At 42.4% G+C, this 14,519-nt stretch overlaps 1 protein-coding gene across 3 annotated transcripts; it reads right to left on the reverse strand.

The window, feature by feature from the left end:
* Nucleotides 1-2,265: 2,265 nt before the first annotated feature.
* On the reverse strand, nt 2,266-11,358 carry LOC147537582 (uncharacterized). Of its 3 annotated transcripts, XR_015226364.1 has the most exons (3): nt 10,210-11,358; nt 3,246-3,329; nt 2,266-2,831 (listed from the first exon to the last, which is right to left on the reverse strand). XR_015226364.1 is itself a non-coding variant. In XM_086644674.1 (2 exons), the coding sequence occupies exons 1-2, from the start codon at nt 10,901-10,903 to the stop codon at nt 3,298-3,300; spliced, it is 726 nt and encodes a 241-aa protein (XP_086500800.1). In that variant the 5' UTR covers nt 10,904-11,358; the 3' UTR covers nt 2,266-3,297. The 3 variants fall into 3 exon arrangements, 1 of the variants encoding a protein (XP_086500800.1); XR_015226365.1 differs by lacking the exon at nt 10,210-11,358 and adding an exon at nt 4,461-4,683 and having other exon boundaries at nt 2,266-3,329; XM_086644674.1 differs by having other exon boundaries at nt 2,266-3,329.
* Nucleotides 11,359-14,519: the final 3,161 nt, after the last annotated feature.

Genomic DNA, 14,519 nt, shown 5'->3' on the forward strand with positions numbered 1-14,519 from the left:
CCAACTCTAAGTCATGAGTTGGATAGTTTTGCTCATGTGGCCTCAACTGCCTAGAAGCATAAGCAACCACTTTATCTTTTTGCATCAATACACACCCTAAACCCTGAATAGAAGCATCTGTATAAATCACAAATCTGGTGCCACTCTCTGGAATGACCAACACCGGTGCCGTAGTCAACTTCGTTTTAAGTTCTTTGAAAGCCTCATCACACTTCGTATCCCATGAGAATGTCACTCCCTTCTTTGTAAGATTCGTCAAAGGTCCTGCAATACTTGAGAACCCCTTGATGAACCGTCGATAATACCCAGCCAATCCCAGAAAACTGCAAATCTCAGTAACCGAGGTAGGCTGCTTCCAATTAAGCACAGCTTCAACCTTAGAAGGGTCAACCAATACTCCGTCCTTCGAAATAACATGGCCTAGGAATTTTACTTCCTTTTGCCAAAAATCACATTTCTCGAACTTTGCATATAACTGATGTTCCATCAGTCTCTCTAACACTAATCTCAAGTGATCTTCATGATCCTCCTTAGTCTTGGAGTAGATAAGAATGTCATCAATAAAGACAATGACAAATTTATCCAAGAAGTCCCTGAACACCCGATTCATGAGGTCCATAAACACTGCAGGAGCGTTAGTCAAACCGAAAGACATAACAAGAAACTCATACGAACCATAACGTGTCACAAATGCCGTCTTAGGAATGTCCTCCTCTCGGACTCGTAACTGATGGTACCCTGACCTCAAGTCAATCTTAGAGAACCACTTGGTCCCTCTCAGTTGATCGAACAGATCGTCAATCCTTGGTAAAGGATATTTATTCTTCACCGTAACCTTATTGAGCTCTCTATAATCAATACACAACCTCATTGACCCATCTTTCTTTTTAACAAAAAGAACGGGTGCACCCCAAGGGGAACTACTCTGACGTATGAACCCCTGATCTAGTAATTTCTGAATCTGGTCCTTAAGCTCTCGCAGTTCTATCGGAGCCATTCGATAAGGAGTTCGGGCTATAGGTTTAGTACCCGGTTCCAACTGAATGCAGAAGTCAACCTCTCTGCGTGGTGGCAACCCTGGTACATCTCTGAACACATCGTGGTACTCACTAACCACATCAATACTATCAAGCCCCTCACTCATTACCGGATGCTCTTCTAGCTCTACGTGACTCAGGTGAACCTCTCTCATCTGACAAGTCAACGCTGACACTGTAAACACTTCTTCCCCTGGAAGAGAAAATGTGACTGTCTTGGCATAACAGTCCACAAGTGCATGGTATGAGGCAAGCCAATCCATGCCTAAAATCACATCATACCGCACCAACTCAAGCACAAAAAGGTCTGCAGCGAAATCTCGCTCACCCAATCTAATGATACACCCCTTACAGATGTAGTCTATCACAATCAAACCACCCCAAGCAGAAGACACCGAAAAAGATCTCCCACATCGATCTAACTCTATGGGTAACTTACGAACAAAAGAAACAGAGATAAATGTGCCCATGGCACCAGGATCAAATAAAATTTTACCCATTCTAGTATGAATAAGGAATGTACCTTCCACCACATCAGTAGGTGCGCGGTCATCTCTAGGAAGGATGGCATTCAACTGTGGTTGTTGCCCACGTCCCTGTGGTCTGCCCTGTGGGTTACGCTCATGATGGCGCCCCTGATTTCCTGTTTGAGCTCTAATCCTCCTCGGACAATCAAAAGACCTGTGTCCTACTTCCTGACAATTAAAACAAACTCCTCTAAATGGTCTCTGTTCCACACCATCAACACTAGCCACTGGCGGTTGCCTACCTGTAGTCACCACTGTCATATCCCTGTTGCCTCCCTCGATCCGAGGCCTCTTACCATCCCGTTGACCATTATAGTTGTTGCGCTGATTCCAACCAACCTTCCCATAACTGCTACTGTTCCCCTTTTGTTCACCCTTGCTTTGCACTTTGATTCCTCTCTGCTTCTTTGCCTCCTGTATCCGAGCATCGTGAACCTTAGCACAAGAAACCACCTTCTGATAGGTGTCGAAACTAGGTTGCCCTGCAATGTACCTAGCAATGTTGTCACGCAACCCATTGACAAACCTCTCAATCTTTTCCTCCTCTGTGGGAATTAGTTGAGTAGCGAAGAGGGAGAGTCTGTGAAACTCATTCTCATACTCCAAAACTGATTGATTCTCCCCTTGCTTCAACTCCTGAAATTCCCTCTTAAGTGTTTGTTGTGCCGAGAAAGGAATAAAGTTTTCCATGAATACCTTCTTAAATTCTTCCCAGGTGAACCTCAACGGATCCACTAGCCTAGACTGAGTGTCCCACCAAGTAGCTGCATTATTCTTCAACTAGAACACTGCCATCCGCTGCTTATATTCCTCAGAGCAATCAAACGCCACGAACATCCTCTCTATCTCCTTACACCATTCATATGCCTCTACCGGTCCTCCAGTCCCATCAAATGTCGGCGGTTTCATTTTCATAAACTCATGGTAGTACTTCAACCAGGTCATCTCAGTCGGTGGCCTCAGATTCACAGCAGGACCTTCCGTCTCTAGTGTCGGATTCTGCGTCCGAGTTTGTTCCCTTGTTTGAGCCTCTGCTGCGATGTTAATCAAATTTTGCAATGCGGCTGCATCAATTGTCACTGTCTCTCCTCCGTTCAGATTAGGATTTGTAGTCTCATGACCCCCTGACTGTCCATGTGTACCCTCTGGTGCTGTGGAACCCCTTTCCTCAGGTAGGACACCTCGACCTCGACCTCTACCACCCCCTCGGGTGCGAGCACTGCGACGACCTCTGCCACGACCAGTAGCCCCTTCGCTAACCATAACTCTATTCAAATCCAAAAGAGAAACCAAGTCAGAACTTAGACAGTCAAGAGCTCCGTACAAAAATTTACTACGTACTATGCGCTTAGAGGGGTTGAACCCTACACACTGATCCTAGGATTTATGAACCTAGAGCTCTGATACCACTTTGTAACGCCCCAAATCTAGATTTCCACGTCGGCCGCCATGAAAACCTAAACTCAAAGCATTTCTCCGCAGAACAGTAAACATAGTCGATATATCCATCAAAAGAGACAAATAATATCAAATGTGAAGCTCATAAGAATCAATAAATCATCTAAAAGAAATCCATTAAACTGTCTTAACTCAAACAATGGTTCTGAATCATCGACACGTAGGTCGGACAATAACGAATGAAACAAATAACTATCTAGAAAGTGAAACTCCAAATAACAACCTAATCTCGAAAGCGAAAACTAAGAAAGAAGCTCTGAGCTGACGAACTGGGATCAAGCTGGTGGCGCTCCCCGATCTCTATCACCTGAAAAATAGTAGGCTGGGTCAGAACCCAGCTAGTAGATTTCTAATTACCTAAGGTCTAAATAGACCAATTCAACACAAAACCAAGTATCGAACAACAGAACAATAATAACAGTCCATTATGTTACACCTTTCGTGCTAACACAATTGAAGTCAACCTGTTACATGGTTGAAGAGATTCATACAATACAACTTCCCTTTTGGAGGGGCATAACCAATTTTGAGGTCCACAAGATAGCGTCACTTACCATTCGTGTTTGCATCGACTTAAACCTCTCAATAGACAAAGGATACCACCCAAAAAGGGAATCCGTGCAACACGAGCACAGTGCAACACGAGCACTTTACATATGAGCAGGAGGCGAGCCAACCTCTAGTTGGTAGATTACTTCTCAAACTAGAAGTATGTGGTCCACACGAATGATCTTGTGTTTGCATCGATCATCCTGTCGAGCCAACCACCTATGGATTACAACCGTCAATCCATATTAGAACCCAAGCCCCTGGTCCACTAGGTTGTCCAATATCAAATCGACAAACTCGTGTTTGCAATCGACCCACATGTCGAGCCAACCAGTCTTAGTTCAATCCATTAACGAAACTCAAGATCATGGTCCACCAAGTTATCCAATATCGTAATGGTAACTAGTGTTTGCAATCGACCCACATGTCGAGCCAACCATTCTTGGTTCCGACTAGCCTATGCTTTCTAGGTTAACAACCTAAAGCAATATATCACACACAACTATTGATAGCACTTATGCTCCAATATCATACACATCATCTCATACAATCAATTATCAACATAAATAACATAAACACAAACAATTCTTAATATCTAGGCTGCTGTCCGGGTGTATATATATACCATATTTATATAACCTAAATAACCTAGGTTGCTGTCCGGGTATATGTATACTCCATTAATATAACAATAATGATCTAAGGTTACTATGTTGTTGTTGTAATTAGTTTCTAATCATAATATATATCTATGGTATCACTAATTAGTACTAATTTGATGATAACCTAACACAAATTCATGGCTTAAAGTTGTTATTGTTCTAACCATTCAAATCTAGGTTTAAAATTAAAGAGGGCTATATAAACCCTAGGGAAAAAAGAAACCTACTTGATAATGAAGCACAAAGATGAAGAAACCAAACCCTAGCAAAGCTTTTTGATCTTCTTTATCCTTCTTCTTCACTTTCTCTCTCTAAACCCTACTCTCTCTCTAAACCCTTTTCCCACTCAATCACCTCCCCACTTCACACTCTCGGGTAAAGGAACAGGGAAAAAGAAAATAAAAGGGGGGAAAGGGTTAAAGTGGTTTAAGGGTTTATAAGGGTGCTGCTATTTGCACCCTCGTTTTTGCTAGCAGCACCCTTATAAAGTAAGGGTGCTACAATCTCCCCTCCTAAAAGAAAATTTCGTCCTCGAAATAAATGTACCTGTCGAGAGAAAAAGGTGAGGATAATGAAGTTGCATATCATCTTCACGCTCCCATGGGACTTCCTTGTCATTGTGGTGATTCCACTGAACCTTGACCATGGGAATCGTATTTCGTCGAAGGACATGCTCTCTACGATCAATAATCTGAACTGGTTCCTCTTCATATGATACATTTGGCTGGAGCTCCAAATCATGGTAATCTATCACTGAATGTTGATCTCCATCTCTCACATGTTTTCGAAGCATTGAAACGTGAAAGACATCGTGGACCCCTGTGAAGCTTGCAGGCAAGTCAAGACGATAGGCTACTTTTCCCACCTTCTCAACTATTCTGAAAGGTCCAATATATCTAGGAGCCAACTTTCCTTTCTTACCGAATCGTAAAACACCTTTCATAGGTGACACCTTCAACAAAACTTCATCTCCAACAATAAACTCCAAATCCCTTCGTCGGTTGTCGGCATAACTCTTTTGACGACTTTGAGCTGCTTGGAGCCTACTTCGAATTAAAGCAATTTTCTTAGAAGTGTCCCGAATCACCTCTGGTCCTTCTAGTTTAGCGTCACCTGCCTCTGTCCAACACAATGGTTACCGACAAGGTCTCCCGTATAATGCCTCAAAAGGTGCCATGCCAATACTAGATTGGTAGCTATTATTATATGCAAATTCCACCAAAGGCAAGTGATCTTGCCAACTCCCTCCAAGATCTAGTACTGAATCGCAACATATCTTCAAGTACTCTGTTAACTCGCTCTGTCTGCCCATCAGTCTGAGGGTGAAAAGCTGTACTGAAATGTAAAGATGTCCCCATAGAAGTTTGGAAACTCTTCCAAAACCGTGAAGTAAAGGACGAATCTCTGTCTGAAACAATAGACACCAGAACTCCGTGTAACCTGACAATCTCCTTAATGTAAAACTGTGTCAGTCGGTCCCCACTATCTGTCGTCTTCACTGGTAGGAAGTGAGCCGACTTCGTCAACCTGTCAACTATCACCCAAATAGCGTCAAAGCCTCTACTAGATCGCGGTAAACCCGTGATGAAGTCCATTGATATATTCTCCCATTTCCACTCCGGAATGGGTGATGCACCCGAAAAGGTTGCACACCCATGCGGAGGTATCAAGTAGTAATCCGGCAAAGCCGGGATCGATCCAAGGATAGGAAGGTAGTTTGGATATCGAAGGGTCTTATCCCTCGGTCTAGATATTAAACGCCAACTTAAACTAAAAAAGGAAAGGAAGAAACATTAATAAGGGGTTTTGATTGAATAAGCAATAAAGAAAACAAATAAAACTACTAAGCAATCAAAAGTAAAACGGGCGAGAGAGATTCGAGAGAAGAGTCGAAGGAACAAGAGTCGGGAGGCAAATAAGACTCGATTCGGGCAACAATAAGTGATAGAGGTGTCGAACCGGGAATCCATAATGATAAATCTACAACTATGTATGGTCCGATCTAATGTGCCTAATTATAATCGATGTTCGACTCCTAAGGTGATGTCTATAAGCACTACGTATATCCGGAGATCATACTTAGTCAAACAAACATCATAATCGGTTTATCCCGAGTCAACGAAAGTGTTGTCTAGTCGCCTAACTATGTGAAATGCATGACAAGACACATGAAATTATGACTTAGACTACAATCGATATCGAATACTTCGTTTCGTCTATTAACTATGCGAAGTGCTTGACAAGACACATGAAAATACGATCAAAACGATAATCGAAATAAATGAACATCAATTTATAATCAAAACATCAAATCATATTAAATATAATCACGAATTCATCACATTTCATCTCATATAATCGACAAACTAAAGTTAGCTAAATATGGTGATTGAATAAGAAATGGAAAGGAAATGATAAGAGAATCCCCCTTTTCCGATATGGTTCAAGGATAGGTTCGTCGGAAAATTTGAGTCTTTAAGGTGCAGCCGATCTCCCCTTAGCAAATTCTGGGTTCCCCATAGCGACCACCATCATCTTCTCCATTTATCACAAACCTCCATTAAAGCTAAACCTAGCTTTCTCTCTCTAGAAATTTGTAGCCCAAAATCAAATCAAATCACATGGGAAGCTAGCCAAGGACATGAGAAGTAAAAGCCCCATGGTTTCGGATCAAGAAGGTTGCCGGAAAAATCAGAAAATCCGGCCAAGTTTCCGGCCAAAAATGCATAAAATCCGGCCAACACAAGCTTCTCCCGAGCCGGTAGCTGCTGTCCCGAGCATGTCCGACCTGCAGCCGCGTCCCATGAACAGTCCGAGCTACAGCCGCACGTTCCCGAGCTTGGAACATTGGACCCGAGCTGCTGCCGAGTTCCGGACAGCTGCTGTTCCGGCCGTGCTGTGAATCCCGAGCAGCAGCTTCCTTGCGTCCCAAGCTGCTGCTGCCGGCTGGTGCTGTGGATCCCGAGCAGCTCCCATGTAGTCCGTGAAGTGTGCGCGTCCCTTAATCTCCCGTGCATCCTTCCCGAGCAGCTGCCGGCCAAGGCTAGGCCGGCCCTAGTGTTGGCCGGCCTAGCTTGGCCGGCCACCTTCTTCTTCTCTCCTTTTCTCTCTCTAGCAACTCTTTGAAACCCTAGATCTCCAAGAGCCCTCAAACCCTAGCCTCCTTCTCTCTCTCCCCTCTTCGTTGTTTAATGAAGAAGAAGATGAATAGTGTATTTGACTCAAACCCTAGACTTAGTCAACCTTGACTTTGACTCAAACTTGAGTCCATTGGGTGCCTCCAAAATCTCTTCCTTCTTTCATCTTCTTTGGGCTTGGGTTTTAGACTTGGGTTTTAATCTTCACTTGGAAATCAAGAGGGTGTCTTCTAGAATTATAACCAAAGGAGGGTGCCTTTATAGCATCTTTGTTTTAAGACCGAACCTCGACTTCTTTCTTTCACAACTTCCCCGTCCGAACTCGGAATTGACTTCCGTTTTCACCGTTGGACTCGTCTTTGACTCCTCTTCTCATTTGATTTGTTTGAAGTCTTTTTCTCTCGTTTTGGGTACATGAAATGATAGTGATGATTCGCTCCCTTTATTCCGATTTTCATGTCTAACTCCAAAACAGGTACCTAACATGAAAAACACATAAAATATTATTGATAACACTCGAAAAGGAATAATTAGTCTAAGTTAGGCTCTCCAAATGTGACATTTTAGTGTCACATCAATGGGCAACGGTTCCAAGAGTCCGGATGGATGTCGATTTTCCGCTTTCACCATCTGACACACATTACACTTCCTCACATACTCCCAACATCTTTCTTCATCCCTGACCACCAGTACTGCCTCTTCAAGTCTTTGTACATCTTGTTACCCCCGGGGTGAACTGTGTACTTACTTCGGTGTGCTTCATCTAATATATCCCGTCTCAAGACCGGATCTGCCGGTACATATAATCTCCCTCGAAATCTCAATACGCCGTCCTGCCCGGTACTGAACTCAGTCTCAGTCTCTTGCATTAACGAAACCTGTTTCTGGCACCACTCATCATCAATTTGGGCATCCACAATACGATTCAACAAAGATGGTCTAACAACCATACTACCCAGAAATAACGAGTCAATTCCTGACCCAACCACGTCAATGTCGTATGTTGCTACATCCTCCAACATCTTCCACTGGTTCATCATCAATGTTTCCACGATACCCCTCGGTTGTCGGCTTAGTGCATCGGCTACCACATTTGCCTTACCCGGGTGGTATTGCAACGTGAAGTTATAATCCTTCATCAACTCCAACCACCTGCGCTGACGCATGTTCAACTCCTTTTGTGAGAAGAGATACTTGAGGCTCTTATGATCGGTAAAGAGATCGAACTTCTCACCATACAGATAGTACCTCCAAATCTTCAAAGCAAACACTATAGCTGCCAACTCTAAGTCATGAGTTGGATAGTTTTGCTCATGTGGCCTCAACTGCCTAGAAGCATAAGCAACCACTTTATCTTTTTGCATCAATACACACCCTAAACCCTGAATAGAAGCATCTGTATAAATCACAAATCTGGTGCCACTCTCTGGAATGACCAACACCGGTGCCGTAGTCAACTTCGTTTTAAGTTCTTTGAAAGCCTCATCACACTTCGTATCCCATGAGAATGTCACTCCCTTCTTTGTAAGATTCGTCAAAGGTCCTGCAATACTTGAGAACCCCTTGATGAACCGTCGATAATACCCAGCCAATCCCAGAAAACTGCAAATCTCAGTAACCGAGGTAGGCTGCTTCCAATTAAGCACAGCTTCAACCTTAGAAGGGTCAACCAATACTCCGTCCTTCGAAATAACATGGCCTAGGAATTTTACTTCCTTTTGCCAAAAATCACATTTCTCGAACTTTGCATATAACTGATGTTCCATCAGTCTCTCTAACACTAATCTCAAGTGATCTTCATGATCCTCCTTAGTCTTGGAGTAGATAAGAATGTCATCAATAAAGACAATGACAAATTTATCCAAGAAGTCCCTGAACACCCGATTCATGAGGTCCATAAACACTGCAGGAGCGTTAGTCAAACCGAAAGACATAACAAGAAACTCATACGAACCATAACGTGTCACAAATGCCGTCTTAGGAATGTCCTCCTCTCGGACTCGTAACTGATGGTACCCTGACCTCAAGTCAATCTTAGAGAACCACTTGGTCCCTCTCAGTTGATCGAACAGATCGTCAATTCTTGGTAAAGGATATTTATTCTTCACCGTAACCTTATTGAGCTCTCTATAATCAATACACAACCTCATTGACCCATCTTTCTTTTTAACAAAAAGAACGGGTGCACCCCAAGGGGAACTACTCTGACGTATGAACCCCTGATCTAGTAATTTCTGAATCTGGTCCTTAAGCTCTCGCAGTTCTATCGGAGCCATTCGATAAGGAGTTCGGGCTATAGGTTTAGTACCCGGTTCCAACTGAATGCAGAAGTCAACCTCTCTGCGTGGTGGCAACCCTGGTACATCTCTGAACACATCGTGGTACTCACTAACCACATCAATACTATCAAGCCCCTCACTCATTACCGGATGCTCTTCTAGCTCTACGTGACTCAGGTGAACCTCTCTCATCTGACAAGTCAACGCTGACACTGTAAACACTTCTTCCCCTGGAAGAGAAAATGTGACTGTCTTGGCATAACAGTCCACAAGTGCATGGTATGAGGCAAGCCAATCCATGCCTAAAATCACATCATACCGCACCAACTCAAGCACAAAAAGGTCTGCAGCGAAATCTCGCTCACCCAATCTAATGATACACCCCTTACAGATGTAGTCTATCACAATCAAACCACCCCAAGCAGAAGACACCGAAAAAGATCTCCCACATCGATCTAACTCTATGGGTAACTTACGAACAAAAGAAACAGAGATAAATGTGCCCATGGCACCAGGATCAAATAAAATTTTACCCATTCTAGTATGAATAAGGAATGTACCTTCCACCACATCAGTAGGTGCGCGGTCATCTCTAGGAAGGATGGCATTCAACTGTGGTTGTTGCCCACGTCCCTGTGGTCTGCCCTGTGGGTTACGCTCATGATGGCGCCCCTGATTTCCTGTTTGAGCTCTAATCCTCCTCGGACAATCAAAAGACCTGTGTCCTACTTCCTGACAATTAAAACAAACTCCTCTAAATGGTCTCTGTTCCACACCATCAACACTAGCCACTGGCGGTTGCCTACCTGTAGTCACCACTGTCATATCCCTGTTGCCTCCCTCGATCCGAGGCCTCTTACCATCCCGTTGACCATTATAGTTGTTGCGCTGATTCCAACCAACCTTCCCATAACTGCTACTGTTCCCCTTTTGTTCACCCTTGCTTTGCACTTTGATTCCTCTCTGCTTCTTTGCCTCCTGTATCCGAGCATCGTGAACCTTAGCACAAGAAACCACCTTCTGATAGGTGTCGAAACTAGGTTGCCCTGCAATGTACCTAGCAATGTTGTCACGCAACCCATTGACAAACCTCTCAATCTTTTCCTCCTCTGTGGGAATTAGTTGAGTAGCGAAGAGGGAGAGTCTGTGAAACTCATTCTCATACTCCAAAACTGATTGATTCTCCCCTTGCTTCAACTCCTGAAATTCCCTCTTAAGTGTTTGTTGTGCCGAGAAAGGAATAAAGTTTTCCATGAATACCTTCTTAAATTCTTCCCAGGTGAACCTCAACGGATCCACTAGCCTAGACTGAGTGTCCCACCAAGTAGCTGCATTATTCTTCAACTAGAACACTGCCATCCGCTGCTTATATTCCTCAGAGCAATCAAACGCCACGAACATCCTCTCTATCTCCTTACACCATTCATATGCCTCTACCGGTCCTCCAGTCCCATCAAATGTCGGCGGTTTCATTTTCATAAACTCATGGTAGTACTTCAACCAGGTCATCTCAGTCGGTGGCCTCAGATTCACAGCAGGACCTTCCGTCTCTAGTGTCGGATTCTGCGTCCGAGTTTGTTCCCTTGTTTGAGCCTCTGCTGCGATGTTAATCAAATTTTGCAATGCGGCTGCATCAATTGTCACTGTCTCTCCTCCGTTCAGATTAGGATTTGTAGTCTCATGACCCCCTGACTGTCCATGTGTACCCTCTGGTGCTGTGGAACCCCTTTCCTCAGGTAGGACACCTCGACCTCGACCTCTACCACCCCCTCGGGTGCGAGCACTGCGACGACCTCTGCCACGACCAGTAGCCCCTTCGCTAACCATAACTCTATTCAAATCCAAAAGAGAAACCAAGTCAGAACTTAGACAGTCAAGAGCTCCGTACAAAAATTTACTACGTACTATGCGCTTAGAGGGGTTGAACCCTACACACTGATCCTAGGATTTATGAACCTAGAGCTCTGATACCACTTTGTAACGCCCCAAATCTAGATTTCCACGTCGGCCGCCATGAAAACCTAAACTCAAAGCATTTCTCCGCAGAACAGTAAACATAGTCGATATATCCATCAAAAGAGACAAATAATATCAAATGTGAAGCTCATAAGAATCAATAAATCATCTAAAAGAAATCCATTAAACTGTCTTAACTCAAACAATGGTTCTGAATCATCGACACGTAGGTCGGACAATAACGAATGAAACAAATAACTATCTAGAAAGTGAAACTCCAAATAACAACCTAATCTCGAAAGCAAAAACTAAGAAAGAAGCTCTGAGCTGACGAACTGGGATCAAGCTGGTGGCGCTCCCCGATCTCTATCACCTGAAAAATAGTAGGCTGGGTCAGAACCCAGCTAGTAGATTTCTAATTACCTAAGGTCTAAATAGACCAATTCAACACAAAACCAAGTATCGAACAACAGAACAATAATAACAGTCCATTATGTTACACCTTTCGTGCTAACACAATTGAAGTCAACCTGTTACATGGTTGAAGAGATTCATACAATACAACTTCCCTTTTGGAGGGGCATAACCAATTTTGAGGTCCACAAGATAGCGTCACTTACCATTCGTGTTTGCATCGACTTAAACCTCTCAATAGACAAAGGATACCACCCAAAAAGGGAATCCGTGCAACACGAGCACAGTGCAACACGAGCACTTTACATATGAGCAGGAGGCGAGCCAACCTCTAGTTGGTAGATTACTTCTCAAACTAGAAGTATGTGGTCCACACGAATGATCTTGTGTTTGCATCGATCATCCTGTCGAGCCAACCACCTATGGATTACAACCGTCAATCCATATTAGAACCCAAGCCCCTGGTCCACTAGGTTGTCCAATATCAAATCGACAAACTCGTGTTTGCAATCGACCCACATGTCGAGCCAACCAGTCTTAGTTCAATCCATTAACGAAACTCAAGATCATGGTCCACCAAGTTATCCAATATCGTAATGGTAACTAGTGTTTGCAATCGACCCACATGTCGAGCCAACCATTCTTGGTTCCGACTAGCCTATGCTTTCTAGGTTAACAACCTAAAGCAATATATCACACACAACTATTGATAGCACTTATGCTCCAATATCATACACATCATCTCATACAATCAATTATCAACATAAATAACATAAACACAAACAATTCTTAATATCTAGGCTGCTGTCCGGGTGTATATATATACCATATTTATATAACCTAAATAACCTAGGTTGCTGTCCGGGTATATGTATACTCCATTAATATAACAATAATGATCTAAGGTTACTATGTTGTTGTTGTAATTAGTTTCTAATCATAATATATATCTATGGTATCACTAATTAGTACTAATTTGATGATAACCTAACACAAATTCATGGCTTAAAGTTGTTATTGTTCTAACCATTCAAATCTAGGTTTAAAATTAAAGAGGGCTATATAAACCCTAGGGAAAAAAGAAACCTACTTGATAATGAAGCACAAAGATGAAGAAACCAAACCCTAGCAAAGCTTTTTGATCTTCTTTATCCTTCTTCTTCACTTTCTCTCTCTAAACCCTACTCTCTCTCTAAACCCTTTTCCCACTCAATCACCTCCCCACTTCACACTCTCGGGTAAAGGAACAGGGAAAAAGAAAATAAAAGGGGGGAAAGGGTTAAAGTGGTTTAAGGGTTTATAAGGGTGCTGCTATTTGCACCCTCGTTTTTGCTAGCAGCACCCTTATAAAGTAAGGGTGCTACAATGGCCACGTGTGGCAACTCAATTTTGTTTAAAATGAAACCCTCTGCATGTGTACCCACGTCCTCACCTCATTCCATGGTATAAACCAAACTTACATTTGATTTGAAAATCAATTTCAAAAAGGAACCGAGCCTTAGAGGAGAAAAGTGGGTTATGGTCGTGAAAAGTTCTCGAGTTTATTTCGTCGATTTCTTCGCGCTTGGTCGTCAGAATTTAATGAAATTTCTTCCAGGTAATTCTATTCGACTTGTTCTACATATCTATCCGTTCAGAATTTCCAATTTCGTCCAAATTTGATGGTTATTAAATGGTTATTTTCATAACTGTATAGTTGTACTAATTTCATTTGGAATCGAAATTTGGAGCTATTTAGATAATTATTATTCGATTTCTTCTAATGATTTATGTTCAGGATCGTGTTTAGAATGTTATGGACTATTTTGGGGTGACCATATATAGACGAGGTGCTGCCGAATTATTTTACGACTCAAATTTCAGATTTGAACTAGTTTTGGGAATGAATTGGAATAGAGATGGTTACACAAATTTTGTCGTATTTCATATAAATGGACAATTTCGGTTATAAATTTATATTATAAAGTTCATTATATGATTTGTCAGCTTATGAAGACTCTAACATGAAAAATAGAATTTATGGGAAGTCGGTTGGTCGGTTGGTATGCATTTCAAGTATTCTGTGGACATGGCTATGAAAGTTATAGATCAAATCGATTATTCGAAGTCTTCCAGAGTTATTGATTGTTTTTGTGTTTTAAGTTTTCATCGTTTTCTCTTTGATATTGTCTTTATTGTACGAAGGTTCTTCGTTTAGAACCTAACGTTTCTATTCGTTTTTGTTATCCTTCCTTATCCCAGAGTATGCGAATGAGGAGGAATAGGTCACTGGTAGACGGGAGGTCTTTGGTTATGTAAGGACTGAGGTAGGGGTTTTGAATCCTTTATCCAGCATGGTTTTATAGATAATGAATATGCTAGATTCTATAGTTATATATGCACCATTATAACTAGAGTTTAAGTAGCATGAAACTCGATTTATGTGATGAACTGAAATATGCTTGAAATGGTTTGATGCGATATGAGAAATGTTTTCGAACTGATTTAACGATGATTGTGA

This window comes from Eschscholzia californica, unplaced genomic scaffold, assembly GCF_041429995.1.
Source record: "Eschscholzia californica isolate CP2 unplaced genomic scaffold, dmEscCali1.0.p SCAF_5, whole genome shotgun sequence".
NCBI lineage: Eukaryota > Viridiplantae > Streptophyta > Magnoliopsida > Ranunculales > Papaveraceae > Eschscholzia > Eschscholzia californica.

Bases quoted from the DNA above. Each gene is read 5' to 3' on its own strand.
- LOC147537582 (XM_086644674.1), bottom strand. From the start codon at position 10,903: ATGGAAAACTTTATTCCTTTCTCGGCACAACAAACACTTAAGAGGGAA. The intron at 3,330-10,209 runs GTACATTCCTTA...ACTATTTTTCAG, and splicing joins ACCTACTGATGTGGTGGAAG to GTGATAGAGATCGGGGAGCG.